At 33.3% G+C, this 19,566-nt stretch overlaps 2 protein-coding genes and 1 non-coding gene across 4 annotated transcripts; 1 reads left to right on the top strand and 2 right to left on the bottom strand.

Annotated features, from left to right (window-relative positions):
- The first annotated feature begins 121 nt into the window (after nucleotides 1–121).
- LOC125053683 (signal recognition particle 14 kDa protein) lies at nucleotides 122–1,165 on the top strand. Its single transcript, XM_047655184.1, has 3 exons — nucleotides 122–311; nucleotides 384–456; nucleotides 529–1,165. Exons 1-3 carry the CDS (start codon nucleotides 288–290, stop codon nucleotides 750–752), a joined length of 321 nt encoding a protein of 106 aa, XP_047511140.1. The 5' UTR covers nucleotides 122–287; the 3' UTR covers nucleotides 753–1,165.
- A 1,494-nt stretch (nucleotides 1,166–2,659) lies between these two features.
- LOC125053663 (zinc finger FYVE domain-containing protein 26 homolog) lies at nucleotides 2,660–19,328 on the bottom strand. 2 transcript variants are annotated; one of them, XM_047655151.1, is made up of 18 exons: nucleotides 19,280–19,328; nucleotides 18,872–18,981; nucleotides 17,134–18,784; nucleotides 16,897–17,015; nucleotides 13,886–15,595; nucleotides 13,722–13,820; nucleotides 12,779–13,591; nucleotides 11,782–12,056; nucleotides 10,735–10,875; nucleotides 10,000–10,124; nucleotides 9,122–9,398; nucleotides 7,727–7,865; nucleotides 6,712–7,170; nucleotides 5,427–5,649; nucleotides 4,757–5,051; nucleotides 4,187–4,321; nucleotides 3,705–3,831; nucleotides 2,660–3,196 (listed from the first exon to the last, which is right to left on the bottom strand). In XM_047655151.1, exons 2-18 carry the CDS (start codon nucleotides 18,935–18,937, stop codon nucleotides 3,029–3,031), a joined length of 6,822 nt encoding a protein of 2,273 aa, XP_047511107.1. In that variant the 5' UTR covers nucleotides 18,938–18,981; nucleotides 19,280–19,328; the 3' UTR covers nucleotides 2,660–3,028. The 2 variants fall into 2 exon arrangements, with proteins under 2 accessions (XP_047511107.1, XP_047511115.1); XM_047655159.1 differs by lacking the exons at nucleotides 2,660–3,196; nucleotides 3,705–3,831; nucleotides 4,187–4,321; nucleotides 4,757–5,051 and having other exon boundaries at nucleotides 5,426–5,649; nucleotides 6,708–7,170.
- Nucleotides 9,567–9,673, bottom strand: LOC125055489. The gene has a single exon (XR_007117912.1). It is a non-coding gene; the product is annotated as a U6 spliceosomal RNA (small nuclear RNA).
- Nucleotides 19,329–19,566: the final 238 nt, after the last annotated feature.

Raw genomic sequence — 19,566 nt, 5'->3', positions numbered from 1 at the left:
CTTCGAAAGGTTTAAATATGTACGTGTATTCAATATCTGTGGATTAAACTATTTACACGTATTCTATGGTTTATGTATCTTAAGTCCTAATTGATAACTGACAAACAAGCTAGTGTGATATTGACAATTTGACAATGACATAAAGTTAACGTGTGGAATTTTGTTGCATTCGTGTAAAATTTAAAACCACATTTAAATCAAATATTTAAATATTAAATTATTAATTGTTATAATTAATTCAGTTCGACTAGAAATATTTACCCATAGAAAATATATTTTTTTAAAGAATGGTCTTATTAAATAATGAAGTGGTAAGAAATTATTAGTGAAGGTAAATTTTATCACTACTGGTGAGATAGCTAATAATTTTTTTATTGTTTAAGTTTCTAAATGAGCTCACTAAGCTGTTCCAGAATGCAAGAACGACGGGATCAGTAACAGTGACAATGAAAAGATGTAAGCTTGCATTATTCTTTTCTAGCAAGATTGTTTAATCCTTATTAATAACCATGAATTTCTCATTTCCAGACGATGGTCGTAAAACACCGAATCCTAAGGGTGGTTTAGCTATTCCAAATCCTGAGTACAAATGTTTAATGAGGGCACAGTGTCGTAGTAAAAAAATATCAACAGTTATTGAACAGAAAGATGTAGAAACATTTACAAATGCATACTCTAATTTATTAAAAACTAGTATCAATGGCTTAAAAAGGTTGAAGAAACCAAAAAAGAAGGCAATGGCAGCTCAATAAAGAACTATCTTTGTCACAAAGACTGAGTCTAAGATGAAGTAAAGAGGCATGTTTAGTAAGGGCAGTGTCAGTAAAAAAAATCCAAGTTATTGAATAGAAAAATGTACAAACATTTACAAAATGCTCACTCCAATTTATTTAAAACTAGTATCAATAGCTTAAAAAGGTTGAAGAAACTAAGAATGGCAGCCCAATAAAGCAGCATCTATATCACATCGACTGAGTCTAAGATTAAGCAAAGAGGCGAACAACTAATCATGCCCATCATCACAGCCACGGGTGGAGGTCCATTAAATGTGCTTTTCTCTCAAATGAGATATGAAGAGTTGGAGTCTTGCCTAAATGGCTGCTGGTAAAAAAGACTGTCATTTCCTAATATTATGAAAACTATTAATATATCAACTGGATATTGATTTGTCTTTTACTTCTATTAATTTAGACCAATATTTTGACTTTACATGATTAATAACACGGGTCAACACAAATTTTGAGTCTGCGTTCTGTACCTCTGATTTTGATTACTTATGCCTAACTAATTAAAGAAAAAATATTTTTATCTATTAAAGTTTGCTTTTGTAGTTACTACAACGAAATTTATTTTTTATGAAAGAGCTCTATTTTTTAATTTCAATTATTACATGTAAAAGGAAAACAGTTTTGAATTCACATTTTTTTATTGACTTTAATTATACAAGACGGCATATATAAACCCACAAATACAAAAAATAATACAAATAAGACTTTAAAAATGAACAGACTTGGTATTTCTTCTGTGTAAGTTGGAACTTTTTCGTATGAGCCCCCAAATGTAGTCACCCATCATGTTTTCATTATATTGTCCTTGATAACGCTTTTCAAAGTTTATTACATCTTGGTGGAAACGTTCCCCTTGCTCTTCTGAATATGCACCTAAGTTGTCTTTAAAGTTATCCAAATGAGCATGTATCATGTGGACTTTCAATGACATTCTGCAACCCATAACTTTGAAGTTGTGAAGCATATCAGTAATAAGCTCCGTGTAATTCTCTGCCCTTCTGTTGCCAAGAAAGCCATTAATCACTGCTTTAAGGCTGAGCCACGCTTGTTTTTCATGGGTACTGAGGAGCTGTAGGAATTGTTCACTGGCTATTATTTTCTTTATTTGTGGACCAATGAAAATACCAGCTTTAATTTTAGCCTCTGACAATTTCGGGAAAAATGGTTTTAAATATTGAAAGGCCTCAGAGTCTTGACGCAGAGCCTTTACGAACTGCTTCATCAGACCTAATTTAATGTGCAAAGGAGGCATTAAAATATGATCGGGCTTCACAATCGGTTCATTTTTGACATTATGTTGTCCTATTTAAAACTCGCTCCGTTGTGGCCATGAGTGCTGCTGGTAGTGAAGTGCATCGGCTCTACTGTCCCATAAACAAATGTAACACGGATATTTAGTGTACCCGCCTTGCATTCCCATCAGAAATCCAACCATTTTGAAATCTCCTATCACTGGCAAACTTAAACGTACTCTTCATATTTTAAAACTTGTAGCAACATTTTAACGCTCTCGTAATTTTCTTTAAGCATTACAGAATGAGCAAGGGGAAGAGATGGAAATTTATTTCCATTGTGAAGCAGAACTGCCTTTAACAGTTTGTCACTCCCGCTACACACCTACAGCCCCCCTGCCCCTCTCCTGTATCTTCTATGCAACGGCTCCTAAAAAAACTGCTAAAACACTATAATATTCGTTTTACATTGTGTAAAGGTACAAAAGCAAACTTTATTTATTATAAATAGAGTTTCTGCTTCTTTTTCGATGTATACAATCAGAAAATATTCACTAAATAACAGACTCAAAGAAAAATATTTTTTTTGTTGACTTGTGTAATGTCTATATTGCCACATTGTAAGAAAAAAAATGTATTTATAATAATCCATATATTTTAAAATTATACAATGAATATTCAACTTATTTGGTAATAATTATCACAAACTGAGACCAAAAACAATTAATTGGTTGTTTACTCTAATATAATGGTTGTGTCTCGGATGTGTACTTTGAGAACATTATACTTTTTTAATAAAACTTTTTATATAAAACAAGGAATTAATTGCATTGCACTTTTTAGATTTTATAATAAAGCACGCCAAAAAGGCAGTGATTAATAGTTATTAAAATGATTATACCCAATTTCTTTATAATAATAATATGACTTTTTAACAATAGAAATATTTCTCTCGAATATACTCAATCCCTACAAATATAATCACAGATATAATATCAAACAGTTCAGCTAGGCTTTATTTTTAGTTGTAAGTCTCTTTAAGCACGCATTCCGCACTTGATCATTGCCAATTCTCTCAGCTTCTTGCAACACGCGGCGCAGGTCGTTGGTGCGATCATTACGAGCTGCCATGATGTAGGCGCTGCTTACATTGTGGCAGGTAAGATAACAGGATATCTGTTAAATTTATGTAAATGTGAGAATAGTCGAAAGAAATTCATCATCTGTGGGATACAAAAAAAAATATCTGCTACTGTTTTAACAAGTTTTCTTTATCTATATCAATTTACCCATTTATTTAGTCCATAATTATTTATTTTTTATAATAACAGTATTATCATTAGCTCATATAAATAGGCTTTTTATGGTTTCTTGGCTCAAGGCTATTTAATAATATATATCATTATCAATATAGTAGTAATGTTTGAACTTTCAATGAAGTAGACAAATTGTTATTGTTTTTTGTGAAATTCACTGACATGTTTAAATATGCATATAAAGGAATATATGTTATATAAAATCAATAATAAGGGATGCAAATATGAAATCTTTCTTTACAATTTTAAAAGGCTAAATCTAAAAACTTTTTTGTGTTCAAATCTTTTCTAACTACCTACAAATTATGGTTAGATTTATCAATTAGTATATATTGAATATGATTTTTTTTTGATTAAACTATACACACCTTTATAGTAACACTATTAATGTCTGCAATGAGTATTTCAGCTTGTTCGTCAAACAGTTGCCCTCGAGACTCGCAGCGCCGAACCACGGCCGACACCCCCGCTTCTAATACTTGGTCGCTCATCAGACTAGAAAAAAGTTACTAGTAACAAAAACTTTAAAATGACGAATAAAAAGGTTTTAATGCAATTTTATTTTAAAATAAAAAATAACTAGGTTTATTTGAGTGTCAGTGTATATGCCATATGTAGTGTCTCGATTATTGATCATTTCTATAGGATAAATAAACTTGTGTTTTTAAACCCGAAACAATTACAACTTAAAAACAAAGTGTAAAAATATATTTTCATATAGTCTGGCTGATATAGTAGTTTTAAATAAAAAGGTATTGTGAGAAATAAATAAACGTTTAAAAAATTGTTTCGGAACTAAACCACCATATTTCGCTAATAAACCACAGGAGACGGAGGTAAAAGATCTTACTTAGCAGCTGTTTCTTTTGAATTTCGTATACACTTAGCCAATGTCTTCACTTCCGTGAATCGATCCGTGTTTACCATATATCTAGCCACGTGACTGTATATATTCATTGAATCTAGCTTGTGTTCTGTTATAATTCTGTAAAAAAAAGTAATCGTTTATATATATTTATAACTTTAGATAATAAATATTATTCAGATTTAAAAAAGAAAAATGCTTCCACATTAAATCATTCTCGACTCCACTTGAACGCACAATTTTTTTAATCAAAGTCTGTCCAGCCATCTAGGAGTTTAATTACGAACACATGCTCAGAATATTTAGCTGTTTATTTGCTGTATAGATTAATAACCTAGATACCGACTGCGCCATCTACCGGGCTGATACACTCGTACAGTAGAAGTATACATATATAATGATATATAGAGCCCAAGAATCCACGTGTGTCAGACAGAGAAGTCCTATTTACCTATAAAGAAAGTGTATGAGATGCAGAACTACCTCTGCAAGGCTCCATTGAGGTACAGGAAAATATCAAAGTTTTAAACAAATCTAGTTAAGTAATTAACTTACTTAAAAGCTAGTTCAAATCCACTTTCTATCGACTGTCCAGCTGCCAGTATAACGGCTATAAGTTTAATTTTATCTGTATTAGAACCAAAGAGTGTCAGCGGTCTATGGTCTGTTGTCTCTGACTGACGCGTGTTGAAGGGTATTATATCGTGTATCACTTTGTCGTTCAGTCTGTTAGCGGTTTCACAGTTAGCCAAGTACTTAGCCAATTCCATTTGTCGGGAAAATGTTGTCATCAAATTGTCTATGGTATTTCGATCTAGATGGAACTGTATTGATTTAGGGTCATTTATTCCTAAAAATAGCATAGATTTTTAATGTAAACACATTAAAATTAATAACTAATTATACGTTTGAAGCCACTTCCCAAGTTGGTATCGCATTTATTGCATTTTACACAATGGTTTTGGGTTCAGTTGAGGATAAAATGTTGAAAACTATGATCCAGTACACTTGGCGTCAGTCGAATTTTGGACATAAAATTTTTCTTTTTAAACAATTATTAGGGGACTGAACTTTTCTTAGTGATAATTAATCACTATACTATTTCTTCCAAAAAGGTCAGAATATTATAGTTTAATTATCTTAAATAAACCTTTTAAGTTAATCTCTTAATTAAGTTTAACAAATAAAAAGGCATTTAAACTAAATCAAATAAATGTTCACTTACTATTAGCAACCGGAACACATTGTCCCAAATGATGTAACCCCGCAGTAAGGTGATGTTGTCTTGCCAAAAGAGTGGCAAACGTTTGTCCAATCACTGGCCGCGAATAAAGCAAAGCACAAGAGGCCGACGCACGCGCATGTTGTCCACTACCGCACTGCAACGCGTATAGTGCATCGAGACGTTTGTTCATCTCTAATGTACGGCATATGTGCATTATGTATTCCTGTAATGTTCAATCAATCATTCATCGAGTATTATTCTTATACCTATATTTATTTTAAAGAATTTAATTCGATTTACAGCGTAGCAACCGAGTAGGCGCCAAAAACGTTGAATTAAAATTATTGTGTTGGCGCAATTTTAAGTTGACATTTGACTGTTTTAACAGACGCCATTTGAGAATCCAGGATACAATGTATATGTCGCAGCTAACCAGCTTAATAAGACGCCTAGCCTTTTTAATTAACAGCGCTGTTTAACTAGCGGCCTGAAAGATATTAGCCGTAGCGTTTATAACAACATTTATAAACTGTCTGGCTAATGCTTAGGCCATTCGTACGATTGAGTGATGTGGCAGAAATAAAAAGATGTTTCATCTGAGATAAAAAAATATTTCTTTAAAATTAAATAGCTTGAGTCGGTCAGCAGCACATTATTATTGTCACTACACTCTTCCATTGTACTTAATGTTTTTCATTAAACTTTGGAAATACCATTAAAGTTGTGGTTTCCGACGCCATATTGACAGTTTTAAAAGATTCGTTTCGAGTTTGAAAGTGGCAGAAAGTGGAATTAAATTTAAATGAACAGTCAACAGGCTAGGCAAGTAATGAAACGTCATCGATCCAAGTCATTTGCCTAGCTGTTTGATCAACTGGCTGTATATCTTTCAGGCTAGTTAAACGGCGCTGTTTGGTTAAGAGGCTAGACTGTTAATAGAACGGCTAATTAAGCTAGTTGGCTGCGACATATGAATATAACACATCCAAGCTACAAGATATAATCTATGTAATACAATTAATATTATACAATAAATGTAACGAATGGAAACATAAAACGGATCGGAAAAAAAAGTCGCGTTGCCACCTGACGTACGTAGCAATTCATGTTTCATTTCTTTTGCAAAACTATTTACAAAAGAATTAATTATATATATCAAACATAATAAAATTGCGAGAAATGCAAAACAAGTTCTATGTGCAATAATTGTTTAAATCGGACACAGACGACACAAGAAACATAATATTGAATAACTAAATTCTATACTACGTATATACTTACTCACCGACCACATCTCGAGACTACTGTCGAAATCACTCATCGCCTTCAACATCTCACTAACTTTATCCTTCTTCAAACACTCCATATATACTGATTCGGTAAATATCTCTTTGTCCACTGCATTTTCGTAGCAATACTTTATCACCTCCCCCAAATTACTATGCTTCAAATAAAACATGATATTCGCAACATGAGATCCATAATTACTTAAATAAAACACACATTCCTTGTAAAAAAACGGATCAAGCTTTTTGTTCTGATAATCAGATTTCTCCGTATTATTATTACGTCGTAGAATATTTAACGATTTTTTCGGCTGAATTGTCGCCGTTTGGAAATCACTATAATCGCCTTGTTTGATCTTTTTAACGTTCGCCAACATATGCATTATGTTTAGAGCTGGTTCTGTTAATGGGAGTATCTTCTTGTTTGTATTCATCGTAGATAGTTTTTCGTTGGTTGTCTGTGAAAGATTTTATTAACGTATATTTTTTGGATGCTGCTTTAATAAATCGGTGGCGGTAAAATCTTTTTTAGATCTTGGCCTCAGATTTCTGTATCTGTTTCACGATCATTTGTCAATCTAATAGGCAAGTAGGTTATCAGCCTCCTGTGCCACGCCGTCGACTTTTTGGGTCTAAGGCAAGTCGGTTTCCTCACGATGTTTTCCTTCACCGTTCGAACGAATGTTAAATGCGCACATAGAAAGAAAGTTCATTGGTGCAGGGATCGAACCAAGGACCTCAGCCATGAGAGTCGCACGCTGAAGCGCATCACTGTTCTTAGATTGACGAAGGATAAAATTCATCAAGACTTGAGATGTAACAACAAACACAAATTTCATAATAACCAGTTCAGCGGTTTAAGTGACATGCAAAATCTCTTTTTCTCTCTTACTCTTTTAAAGTATTAGGTAAAACGTCAAAAAAACTGATGGTTGTGCACAGTAGCAAATATTGATTTTACGTGTACCCTCAAATTGTAAAAAAAAATCTGGGTGAAATGATATGTTCACTTACCTTAATATTTTCAGCTTTATCAAGCAGCTGTTGGTTCACTGGATAATTCATCTCTTCAAGCATATTAATTATTTCATTAAGTAATGGTGGGTTTGTACGCGCCCGACCTTCTGATTGTGTACTCGATGTCGAAAGGCACCTGGTGTTGAGTTCAAAGCATATTTGAGACCTTTGGGGCATGGAGTAGTAGACACGGTGATGCTAACTCCTACAGACTGTTCCACTCTTCCCCCTAGGACTTCAAATACCCCTAAATATCGATAAACCCCTAAAGTTTTTAATGTACACTCGGTTAGTGAGGTAATTTTAAATATGAATTTAAAAAGAAATCTATCTTGGAGTGTTATAGCTTTATTAAATTTCAGTTATAGACACTGGAGTTAGGGGAACCCCCAAGTTGGTATCACCGAGACTAGTGCCTATTATTTTTAGCTGACAACACATTTTTTATTCTTAATTCTTACTTTATTATGTTCTTTGCATTTTTGAGTTTAGTATATTTTTCAGCGCCCGGGTCGTTTGTGTGTTATGTATTAAATAAATAAACAGTCGCCGAGAATCGAACCCAGTTATTATGTTCCAAGCAATTATTACGATCTCTAAAGACGTTATGGAAGTTAATAGGAAAAATTTATTGAGTAAATACCCTCAATATTAAAATATATTTTTTTAAGTGACGTGGGGATTTTTTACAAAATTGTAAGAACTAATATCAGTAGTGATTAAATTCTTCACTATAATAAATAGAGCCGACATCCCATATCAACTTAACTTGAATTTACCAAGATGCATACATTAAGTCCCACAAATTCCCATCTCTTAAAAACTACAAAACCGGTTTTGATGAAACTAGGACCCTTGAATGAACAAGTTTATAGTATTAGATATTATAATCTTAATATATATAAATTACGTGTCACGTTGTTTGTCCGCTATGGACTCCTAAACTACCGAACCGATTTCAATCAAATTTGCACACCGTGTGTAGTTTGATCCAACTTAAAAGATAGGAGCTTACATCTCAATTTATACCCGCAATATTATTTTATTGCAAATATTTTTTTATTATTTAATACAATTCTAACAGATGGCGCTGTGTTAAAAGTACCAAGTACTAACGTTTCACTTAAGCTATCTACCTTTCACTTAAGTTCTCCTACCGTTTCCCTTGAATAGTTTACTACTACATATGTAATATAGCAAAAATCTTAGCCACAGCAACGCTTGGCCGGTCTGCTAGTTATATTATATTTTTTTCTCAAAAAGTTGACTCAGTGACGTGGAATTTCGTTTTAAGAGTTCCCTAAACGAGTCCTAGGGACGAACGGACTAAAGGAATGAACCCGACATTCCACGTCACCTAAAATGTCTCCTATTCAGGCCATTCCATTATACCTTTCGCCAGTCCTCAAACTATGGACCTTTCTGTTCGTAAACTGTACTTCGGCCGCCTCCTTTCCGTACTCCAGCTCCTCTGACATATCAATATAAACGTTTGGTGTAGTTTTAAAACACAAAGCAAATTTCCTCCTCGCCTCCCTGAAGCAGCCCGCTTTTAAGCACGCCTTGCCCCAAGCGGCGAGGACACTCGATCGCGGAATACCAGATTTCGTGGCTATTTCCAGGGCCAACTCCCATTTTTCAGCTTCCAAAAGTGAACGGACTATTTGGCCTGGAAATTAGTTTAAATATGGTTAGAAAATGAAAGGCATGTAAAGAAAACTATAACTAAGTAGATCAGGAAAAATAAACAATATAGACCATAATATATATTGTACATTAAGGTTGGTGGGCTCAGTTTCCGCACTTAGACACATAATAGGTCCGTTGTGCGTTAAAAAAAAATGTGGAACGCTTCACAATTTTGCGTGTCATCCTTGCGCAAGGGCCATGCCAATCTTCTCTGTTTCGTTCCAATTTTAGTTTACGTACTGCCGAATCGAGTTCAAAAACACACATTTTTCATGACCATCCTTTTTTTTTCTTTTTTTTTTTACTTAGATACATACGTGTCCCCTCCATGCATAGATAACCATATCTCGAAAATTTATAAACCAATTTTGATGAAACTGGACTGTTCCCTTAGTTGGCATTCTGACTTTAAATTTCCGAGAAATTTCTGATCACGAATTTTCCAGAAGGACACGCATACGCCGTTTTGCAAGTCTAAATCATGTCATAAAATATCCAATTACAATATCACATTCACACTCAGAGTACCATGACAAACAGAAAACCTCCTCTGTAAAGGCGGTTAATAAAAAAAAACTTACTGGGATGGGCGCCATGGTGCGGCACCAAGTGGTGAGCCTGATGTTGGACAAGCGTGTCCATGGCTTCTGCGTGAGAGAGACATCGGGCTACGTGAGCCGCTCCTGTCTCTGCTACTTGAGCTCCCCTAAAAAATATCACAAGTAAAAAAAAACAGTAATCCAGTAACAAATATCGTTTGCGTTTATAAATTTAGTTAACTTTTAACTAAATTTATTCGTGTATCCTCTAGATACCCCAGGAATTCCATGATCCCATTTGTCCCTGGTTTCAAAACACGTTTTGGCCAAAACTGACTTATATCTGTCACCGTAAAATTTTAAACACCGTTAGATTGTAATCTATCTCGCGAGATTGTAAACTGTCGAAAGATTGTAAATTTCAACGAACTGCTTACAATTTAACGTATTACTATTCGGTAGATTGTAATCTATCGAAGTGAAACCGTCAAATTGTGAAACGGCCATTTTCTACTTTTCTATTGGTTATAAGAGATGTGACATTCTCGGTAAATTAATCGAATCGATTATTTCCTCATTTGTTTATTTTAAAGTTAAACCTAATTTAACTATTACTTGTCAAATGTACATACATTACATTAACTTCATGTTTCAATTAGTGTAGGGTTCCGAAATTTTTTAAACTAGTCCCTTTAGGAAATAATAAGGAATGATGTCTGCTTGAATAAATAAATAAAATACAAAGTCATGAATACATTAATTTAAAAAAAAACTCACGGCTTGTCACTAGGTGCGCGCGAGTACAACTCGGCAGCGGCTAGTAACAGCGAGCGTCGAGCGCGTACGAGCCATCTTGAATCCCCACAACTGCCGATCGACAGCTCTCGGGCTATTTCGTCGCTTCGGTCGAGAAGAAATCTACATAACAATAGATAATAGAAAATAGTCTTAGATACTGTTACAACAGTATACGTAAGATTCAGAAAGGAGACTAAGCGCGGACCGTGACTGTCAAAAACTTTGACATACGGGAGATAAACTTAGCGCTACGTATGGTAGGACTAATACCCTATAAATAGGGATAGGATACTTACTACTTGCCTATTAGAAAAAAGAAATGATCACGAAATAGATACAAAAATCTGAGGCCCGGACATAAAAGGTAATTTTTTTATAGGAAAAAAAACGGGCACGAGGCTCATCGTATGTTAAGTAATACTGCCGCCCATGGACACTCTCATGGGCTCGTCTGTGCGTTACCAGCCTTTCAAGAATTGCCTACGCTCTTCGTAAAGGTTCTAAGTCGAATTGGTTCGGAAATACTTCAGTCAACCGCTTGTCGCATAGAGCTGGTGCGCGGCAAATACTGCCTTAAGAAACTCTCAGTTGAAGAACGAAAAAGGTTGCAGCGCCACCGGTTTTAGATAGTAAGTAATACTCTGTGCCTATTTTAGTATAGTAGTTTTATTCTAGGACTACATTGTCTTCACATATATTTAACTCATGTAAACAAAATATTGTAAAACCTATTTTAAAATAGTAAGTGTGGAGTTTCTTGCCCATTCTTCTCCACACGAAACTACCTTTTGAAAGAGGCAACTAGAATCATCTTTATATTTTATTTGACGTTCAAAAGTGCCATTTTAGGTGGTCACTTTGGAATAAATGATTTGACTTAACTTGAATATATATATTTTTATTATATACATTTACGTTATCAAAAATTAAATTAAGATCATATTTTTGTTACTATTTTTACATGGACCGTTCTTCGTAACCATGGTAACAGATTCAAAACTATATAATCCATGGCATTTAACTTACCTGGGATAATCCAGATTTATTGTATGCATCTTCATAATAGACAAGCATAGAGTGACATTGGGTGTAAATTCATAGCTGAATTCATCACGCACAGCATCATTCTTTTTAGCGTTGGTTGATAGACTCCAGTCCATACAGGTGACCCCACTACCAGCTGAATCAGAATTACTACTCGTAATGAGATTATCTTGATCCGTTGAAGATTTTTTGTTCATAGTTTGGATATAGCAGTCGTCGCATACACGGAATTTTACCCCACTTGGATATGTTGGCACCTGTAATTGTTTTCGTCATAAATGGATATGGTTTATTAACTTTTTGGTGGTTTAGATTTTAATGCAAATATACATATTTTATAAGGTTCATAAGAAAATAGGGTTGTCTGGATGATCGCTTATTAACGATAAGGTCGCATCTCTTACAATTTCTATGTATTATGTTATTTGTTTTTCTATAAATTGAACGAAGTGTAAATAAATAAAACTAAGACATAGGCAAAGATGTAAAATATAGTGTTACAAAATTATTTAGTATAAAGGTAATTTTAAATAAATTACCGACATAGGAAATAAATATATAAATAGTAAATGGGCTTAGTGGTTAAGCACGCGATTATAAACCCAGAGGTCGTTCGATTGCATAGAATAGAATTTTGTAAGTGCAGAATTAATTTACGTCCAGAAAAACATATGTTTCAAAATCGTGTCAAAAATGTGTCAGACACAGATACTTATCTCCACTGAGGACTTTTTATTTAAGCTTGAATTCACTATTTTTTTATTAAAAATAAAATTATGTTGCAACGGTCTGCCACTATTAATCTCTTTCTGCCAGATATCTCTTCCAGGCAACCCTAACGAGCAGGTTACCCTAAGTGCCAGAGTGCGAAACTTACTTTATTATGCAAAATAATCGTTAAAACAGAAACCATGATTTTTAAAAATGAGGTCAACGTCACCAACCACTCTATTATCTATTAGCTCATTGTGAGGCTTACCTGCATTCTATTCCTAGAACACGCGTGACAGACGAGTCGACCGCATCTTCTACAGTGATGTCGCCGTATGATCATTGAGAAAATCGAGATTTTACACAACATGCATCTATCTGCCGTAAAATCCCCCACCCACTGTTCCTTTGAAGGCACCTGTTCCGGCATCACAAATGGCCGCGACACACCTTCCAAGTTTATCGAATCAATCGATTGGAGTAACGCATCATCCCACGGTTTTAAAGGTGGAGATGGACAGACACGCGGGTTTTTCATATCCAACGCCTTCTCCGCATAGTACCTTAGCAGAGAATCAACCGCGTTGCGTGATATCACAACCGAGTCAATGGTTTTCATATTGTAATAGAGGTAATCTCCATTCGTGTCGTACTTCAGGTTGGGAGATATCTTGTTTAGAATGTCCGTCAGAATATCCAGTTTGCCATTCATCAGCAATTGCTCGATCATAAGTAAAGGTTTCTCAATCAAATCCCAGAATAGATGACGCAAATTCGCCTCCATTTCCAGAATAATTTGCAGACCGATTTTTAGATTTTCAAAAGGTTTCGAACAGTTTGTATGGGAATTTATGTAATCGAGACACACTCGAAGCATTTCCACGTTCCTGACTTTTGAAATTTCGGCTAACATCAGCTCCAAAGCTTCAGGTGGAGATAATCTAGCGAATAGATCTTCAACTACGGAGGGAGTAGCTTGATTTGAATATTCGAATAACTGTCGTAGCAAGTTCACAATGATTAGATTTTTCATATGTTCCGTTACGTCATGGATGTCGGCCCAGTCTAAACATAATTTAAACTGAAAATTACAATAACCAATTAATATACATTCCCGAGGTTAATATAAACACTATTATAATGAATAAGGACTTTTCGAAGGAGGTTTCATTCGGTAAGGAAGATCTTATAGAAAATGCTTCGTATATTACCTGTTGACTATCCATTAAGATCTCCACAATGTTCTCTGGGTTTTCAATAGATTTTTCGTAGATAGAATACCAATGGTTAGTTCCCATTATTGACGCTATCTGCAAAGTAATTAAATGATTATTAGTAAATATTAACTAAACAATAATAACATGTATAATCTTACCTGTTCATATAAAGGTATTTTAGCCATCCAATCTGTACAAATTTGAAATAAATCATCATCAACGGACGATTTATCCAAAATAAACCTTAAATAATCAACAATTTCTAAGGCACCTTCAGCTGACCAATAATTGAGATTATTTAGTACTAAATCAACCTTTAACTCTGGGCATCTTAGATACTGACAGTACTTCCAATTTTGATTTACCATCGAATTAGTTGCCAGTTTAAATAGTATTAAATCTCTTAAATTATTCAAATTCGCACTTTGCAATAGCTGCCGTTCCGAGAGCGAGTCTATTATCTTCAGACATTGCAGAATTTTCCCACACTCCAACAATTTTGGCAAATATAAGAAGAGTTTGTCGAGATCTATCAAAGTATGCAACGAAGCCAGGTATTTGTTCTCATCAAATAACACTTTAGTTTTTTCGAATCTCTCCAGCTCCATGTACCTATTCATACATTTAGTTCGATCGTCAATACTTTGTTGCATATCTGTTTCATTTAACGATGTATGTATTCTCTTGATAATATGTGCGAGTACCCAGTTATGTAACACTACATATGTCAGACATTGAGGGTCTGGAGTTCGAGGCAAAGGAGCAAAGTCCGCTATAGGATCGACGAAAAGCTTCTCTTCTGGATTCTTAAAACTAAATACGTCGTGAAGCAGGTTATTAAAATTTTCTTCTGTTGCCTCTTTCGATGTGCCCACTAAGGATATGGACGGACAGAAGTTCAAGATGAGCTTCGGAATTAAATTGACATTTAATTTTTTACATATAGGCTCCAAGAATGTTATAGGCAAGTCCTTGTTGTTCAACATTTTACCGAAAATATTGTGTAAATGACGTTCCAGCACTGCAAAATATGGGGTATCACATGGCGATGGAGATTCATTAAGATGTTCGTGTTCCAATTGAGACACTGATTTTGTGTACATATAACACTTTCTAAGGTACGGAACTCTTGTCTTTTTGGTCCCCTGACGGGTGACTTCTGCGATGTTACATATGTCTTTATCGGACGTAGCGACAACATTCATGTATATTTGGTGATATCGTTGCAGTAAATTTTCATCTAACTTGGATTCGCTCGGTTTGACTATTTCTTCTAAATCATTACAGCATTGTTTCAATTCTTTTGAAAGTTGATTAAGCTTACAAAACTCTTTGTGCTTAATGGGAATTCTACAATCAGTTATCAACTCGCATATATTGTCTGTGAAATTGAATGATTTGTCTGTATTTCCGAATATTTCAAAAGTTACGCTTGCAATATCTTCAACGAATCTTATATAATTAATTTTCTTTACCGATGCAACATCAGTACTACTTCTGACTTCAGCGAGTTTTCTTTCGACAACATTGATGAGACCATACGTAATTTCTCTGTTTAGACCACTGCTTATAAGAATGTCTACGGCATTTATGAATGGTGAGTTTTGGTGACTGTATAGTTGTAAGTGTGGGTGGCGTGATCCCAACTCAATAATATCAAAAGAATTAGGGGCTCTATTGGCAGCGAGGAATCCTTCAACTAGGCCCATAACTTCCGTCGATACCACAGACAAGGCAGATAACTCTTTAGTGGGATATCTCGAGCAGTCTCTATAGCAAATTATATTTTTAATTTTTGAAATCAGATGCCTGAGTTGCTCCGTAAATGTGACTTCAGTAGCAATTTCAGAGTCCGACAAATCGAACATCTGAAAAACATTATTCTTTTTTATGTAAGAGGATTACATTTATGTAAATAAATAAAATGTATTTTATAAATTACTAGCTGACCCGGCAACCGTTTGTTTTGCCATGTATATTTGTGTTACATATACATGTTCTAGGAAACATTTTTTTAGTTCAATAAAACTATCTACAATAATAAAAATAATATAATAATAATAAAAATAGGGGATAATCGTAGAGGGGTGAAAATGTATGTATTTTTGTATGCTGTATCATAAAAACAAAAAATAAAAGTTTAGGGCCACCTTTATCACTTAGGGGTTTGAAAGATAGATTGTAGCCGATTTTCAGACTTAATGAATATGCATAAAATTCATAAGAATCGGACGAGCCGTTTTGGAGGAGTATGGGAACGAACATTGTGACACGAGACTTTTATATATTAGATAAATGTATTTCTATATAAAGTATCTATCTTTTTATGTTTATTTTATAATATCGGTGATAAAATAATAATCATAATAATAAACGAGAAACGATGATTCATATATCACCAATAAGCATGAAACAGAGACGAGTTTGTTTTAGTACAAAAAAGTTTAAAAACATACAAAATATATGAACATAATATTATTATAATGAGATGCAATGTAAACAAACTAGCATATCAGACAATTAATATGTTGTTATGCCAACATGATAGGTTATTGACTTGCTATCGACGCGATAATATTTATTATATAAACACGGAAACAATAAATGAGAATGTTTAAACCATAACGTATTGATTAACAATGTATACAGTATAATTACTTGTATATTTTCAAAATAAAAATATTCATTATGAGGTAGTGAAACAAAATGACACATATCTTCATAAGTGTAAGATTTGATCTATTTTTAATTCAACCTTAGGAGTTGAACGCATCCGTGGCGAATAAATACTATTGTGATTGTTATTTTTAAATTGGTTTTGCTTGTAAATTAATTGTAAATCAAAGTGGGATTTAGTTGTATTATACTAAAACATGGGTACATCACACCCTACTGATCATAAATTAATGAGAAACTTGATTGAAGTATCTTAAATAAAAAAAGTTTATTTGTTGTCACCTTTTTTGTTTTATATTCTGTAGTTTTGGGTTGATTCGTATCACATCGAATCAAATCTATATTGATAAGTTCCGAAATCATTATTATCTCTGACATTTTAGACAGTAAAATTGTATATTCACAGTTGTGATTCATTTGCGATTCAGTTCGGATTTTGTACGAGGCTTAAACCATTATAAAACTTAATGTAACTTATAATATCAAAGCTTACCTCCAAAATTTGATTGGCTTTGGGAAAATCATTATGGTAAAGTGCCAAAGCTACCAGGCTATTTGGTTTTGCAAGCATTATCGATATAAAGTCAATTGTATTCTTCTTTAGGCTACAAACTGTAAAAAAACGTATCTTTGAATTTTTGTTTAAAATTGCAACGCCTAAATAGAAAACTTTAGCGGTATTATCCCCCAATAAGGATTTGTTATTGCTTAGAATGTTTATTGCATGTACCTTCATCTGAAGCTGAAATGGTAGATGCGAGCATAGGTCTTTCACCATTTGGTTTCGGATTGGTATGACGGCGCCGTACCTTCGGTTTTTTTCTAGTTACCTTTAGATCAATCTCACTATCTTCATCTTCAGTACTGTTATCGACTTCTACGTAGTCCATACATAGCTTCATCTGTATGGGAGTTGTATCAGGAGATAGAGTAGAAACAAGCTGCATTTTCCATATTGAATGGTTAACCACATCAAGAAGTCGCTTTAATCTTGCTAAGGTATTTGATTCAGTACAAGTTGTTACTTCATTTCTATTTGATAAATTTTCTAAGCATGTCTTTAAGGTATTTAAAATGACTTGAGTAATTAAAGAGTTACACATAAAACCAGTGTTAGAACTCTTTGTATTGTTTGGAGTTTTCATTTGCTTTTTCGAGTAAAAATATGAACATTCAGAATGGGTGCCACAAGGGAAATCTTGATTATGTTCATAACATGAGACATATTCATACCTCAAAAATAAACAGGAAAATATGTTTTCTATAACTTCTATACAACATTGTAAAGGTTGTATTGATGCAAGGAGTCGTCTAATATCATCCATAGAATTATTGATTTCATCTAAGTTTTCCGCTCCTTCAACTGAATCTAAAATTGTGTCAATAACTTTTGTTATGATACAGTAGCTATTATAAATAGATATATCCCAATTAGTTCCACTTGTTTTATTTCTTCTATCATGTTTGTGGCTTAAAGCTTTTAACTCCAAAATAAAATCATTATTCATATTTAGTAATCTTGATACTTTATATCTATCCATCTTGGAAAGTCGACATACTTGAGATATAACAGTTAGTGCACTTTGTGCTAAAATTTGATTTAGAACTGATGTTGTCGTAATTTTACAATTATTCTCTAAACAGAATTTTATCAATGTCATTTCTCGCTTAACTTCAGTCAAATAAAATTGAAGCTGCTGATCTGTTGTTGTGTATGTATCAAGAATTGAGAATATATTACTCATTTGATTTACCAATGATATTAGATCATATGTTTCAGGACAATTTGTGAGATCAATGAGCACCATTATTAGTAATTGTTTAGTGAAGTTGTTAATTTGAAATGTTACTGTTTTCATGTCATGTAGTTGTTGTTTATATATTTCTGCAGCTTTTAGTAACCAATGTACTTTATCTTCATAGCACAGTTCTATCATATATTCAGCTGTCAGTTTAAATGCTTTATGTGAATCATTTTCATGGATTAAGTCTGTTAGACTGTGAATTAACTGTGGCCTCTCTTGTGGCACTAAGCTAATTAAAATTTGTTTCCGGTGTTGCTTAAACACATCTCCAGCTATATAATTAAGGATTTCATTTGTATACTGAGACAAGAAATCATTATTACATTTAGTCAATGATAAAACCGTTATTAGCTTATCAGGACAGTTTTCAGATACCTCATTCTTTAAAATATCTATATAAAGAGCATTTATTTTTTTCAAGTCTTTAGCAGTTACATAATTTTGATAAAATCGCAATATTTCAGATGTTGTAACAGGATTGTTTTTGAGATTTTGTTTAAAAAAATTTAATATGTCTTGAGATAGAGGTTGAATTGCTTTGGATTCTTTAATATCAAAAAATACTTGAATGAGTTCCTAAAATAAATAAAAAAATTGTATTAACATCTTCAAGCAAAGCATAACAAAGGTGCTTATTTTAACATTATTATGTGTAATACTTACCTCATAAATTTCAGGAGTGAGGTTGTCCAGGAGATACAGCATATACTTAAACTCATCTTCCTTCATTTTTCATGTGACTATCACATAATTTAAATATTAAATTTTGTTAACTGGAAATCAAAATAAAGTTATAATAATACATCAGGTATAAGAAAGATATCATGTTATGTGTAATTATATTTTTAAGCTTTCATCAACTTATTTAAACATAATACAGACACGGCATAAGTATATGTAACTATAATTTTTAACAATCTACAAAGTTTCGAAGGCATAATATCGAATTGAAAGGGATCCTTTGATTCGACAAAGTTTGAATCACTAAACACTATATACATTATATTGATACTGCAAAAACATTACTTTGAAACGTATAGCATAAAAGTACAGCTTATTATATTAATGTACCTTTATTTTCTATTATAATTACAACGTATTTTTGATAAATAATAATAAACAAATAGTAAATTTACTATTTAGTAGTGTTATAATATTAACACTTTCTTGTAATGTGACAGAATAAATAATAATACCTATTCACTATTGTCTACACTCTACAGAGTATAGACTTATTTTTATTTAGTGTAGACATTTATCCAACAAAATGAATTACTCTGTGTCAAGTCTCCAGTTTTATTGAAACTCTTATATAAACATTTGGTTACTAATTTACTATGTTGGTTTTGTAATAGATT

Source organism: Pieris napi, chromosome 1 (genome assembly GCF_905475465.1).
Source record: "Pieris napi chromosome 1, ilPieNapi1.2, whole genome shotgun sequence".
In the NCBI taxonomy this organism is placed as follows: Eukaryota; Metazoa; Arthropoda; class Insecta; order Lepidoptera; family Pieridae; genus Pieris; species Pieris napi.
Note: the sequence above shows the minus strand (reverse complement) of the source record. Positions and strands in the feature narration are given on the sequence as shown.

Excerpts from the sequence above, each read along its gene's own strand:
- LOC125053683 (XM_047655184.1), top strand. The coding sequence starts at position 288 with ATGGTCTTATTAAATAATGAAGTG. Across the intron at positions 312-383 it reads TCTTATTAAATAATGAAGTG|TTTCTAAATGAGCTCACTAA; the intron begins GTAAGAAATTAT and ends TTATTGTTTAAG. Across the intron at positions 457-528 it reads AACAGTGACAATGAAAAGAT|ACGATGGTCGTAAAACACCG; the intron begins GTAAGCTTGCAT and ends TCTCATTTCCAG.
- LOC125053663 (XM_047655151.1), bottom strand. The coding sequence starts at position 18,937 with ATGAAGGAAGATGAGTTTAAGTATATGCTGTATCTCCTGGACAACCTC. Across the intron at positions 17,016-17,133 it reads CATTTCAGCTTCAGATGAAG|TTTGTAGCCTAAAGAAGAAT; the intron begins GTACATGCAATA and ends GTTTTTTTACAG. Across the intron at positions 9,399-9,999 it reads GCACCATGGCGCCCATCCCA|GCCAAATAGTCCGTTCACTT; the intron begins GTAAGTTTTTTT and ends ACTAATTTCCAG.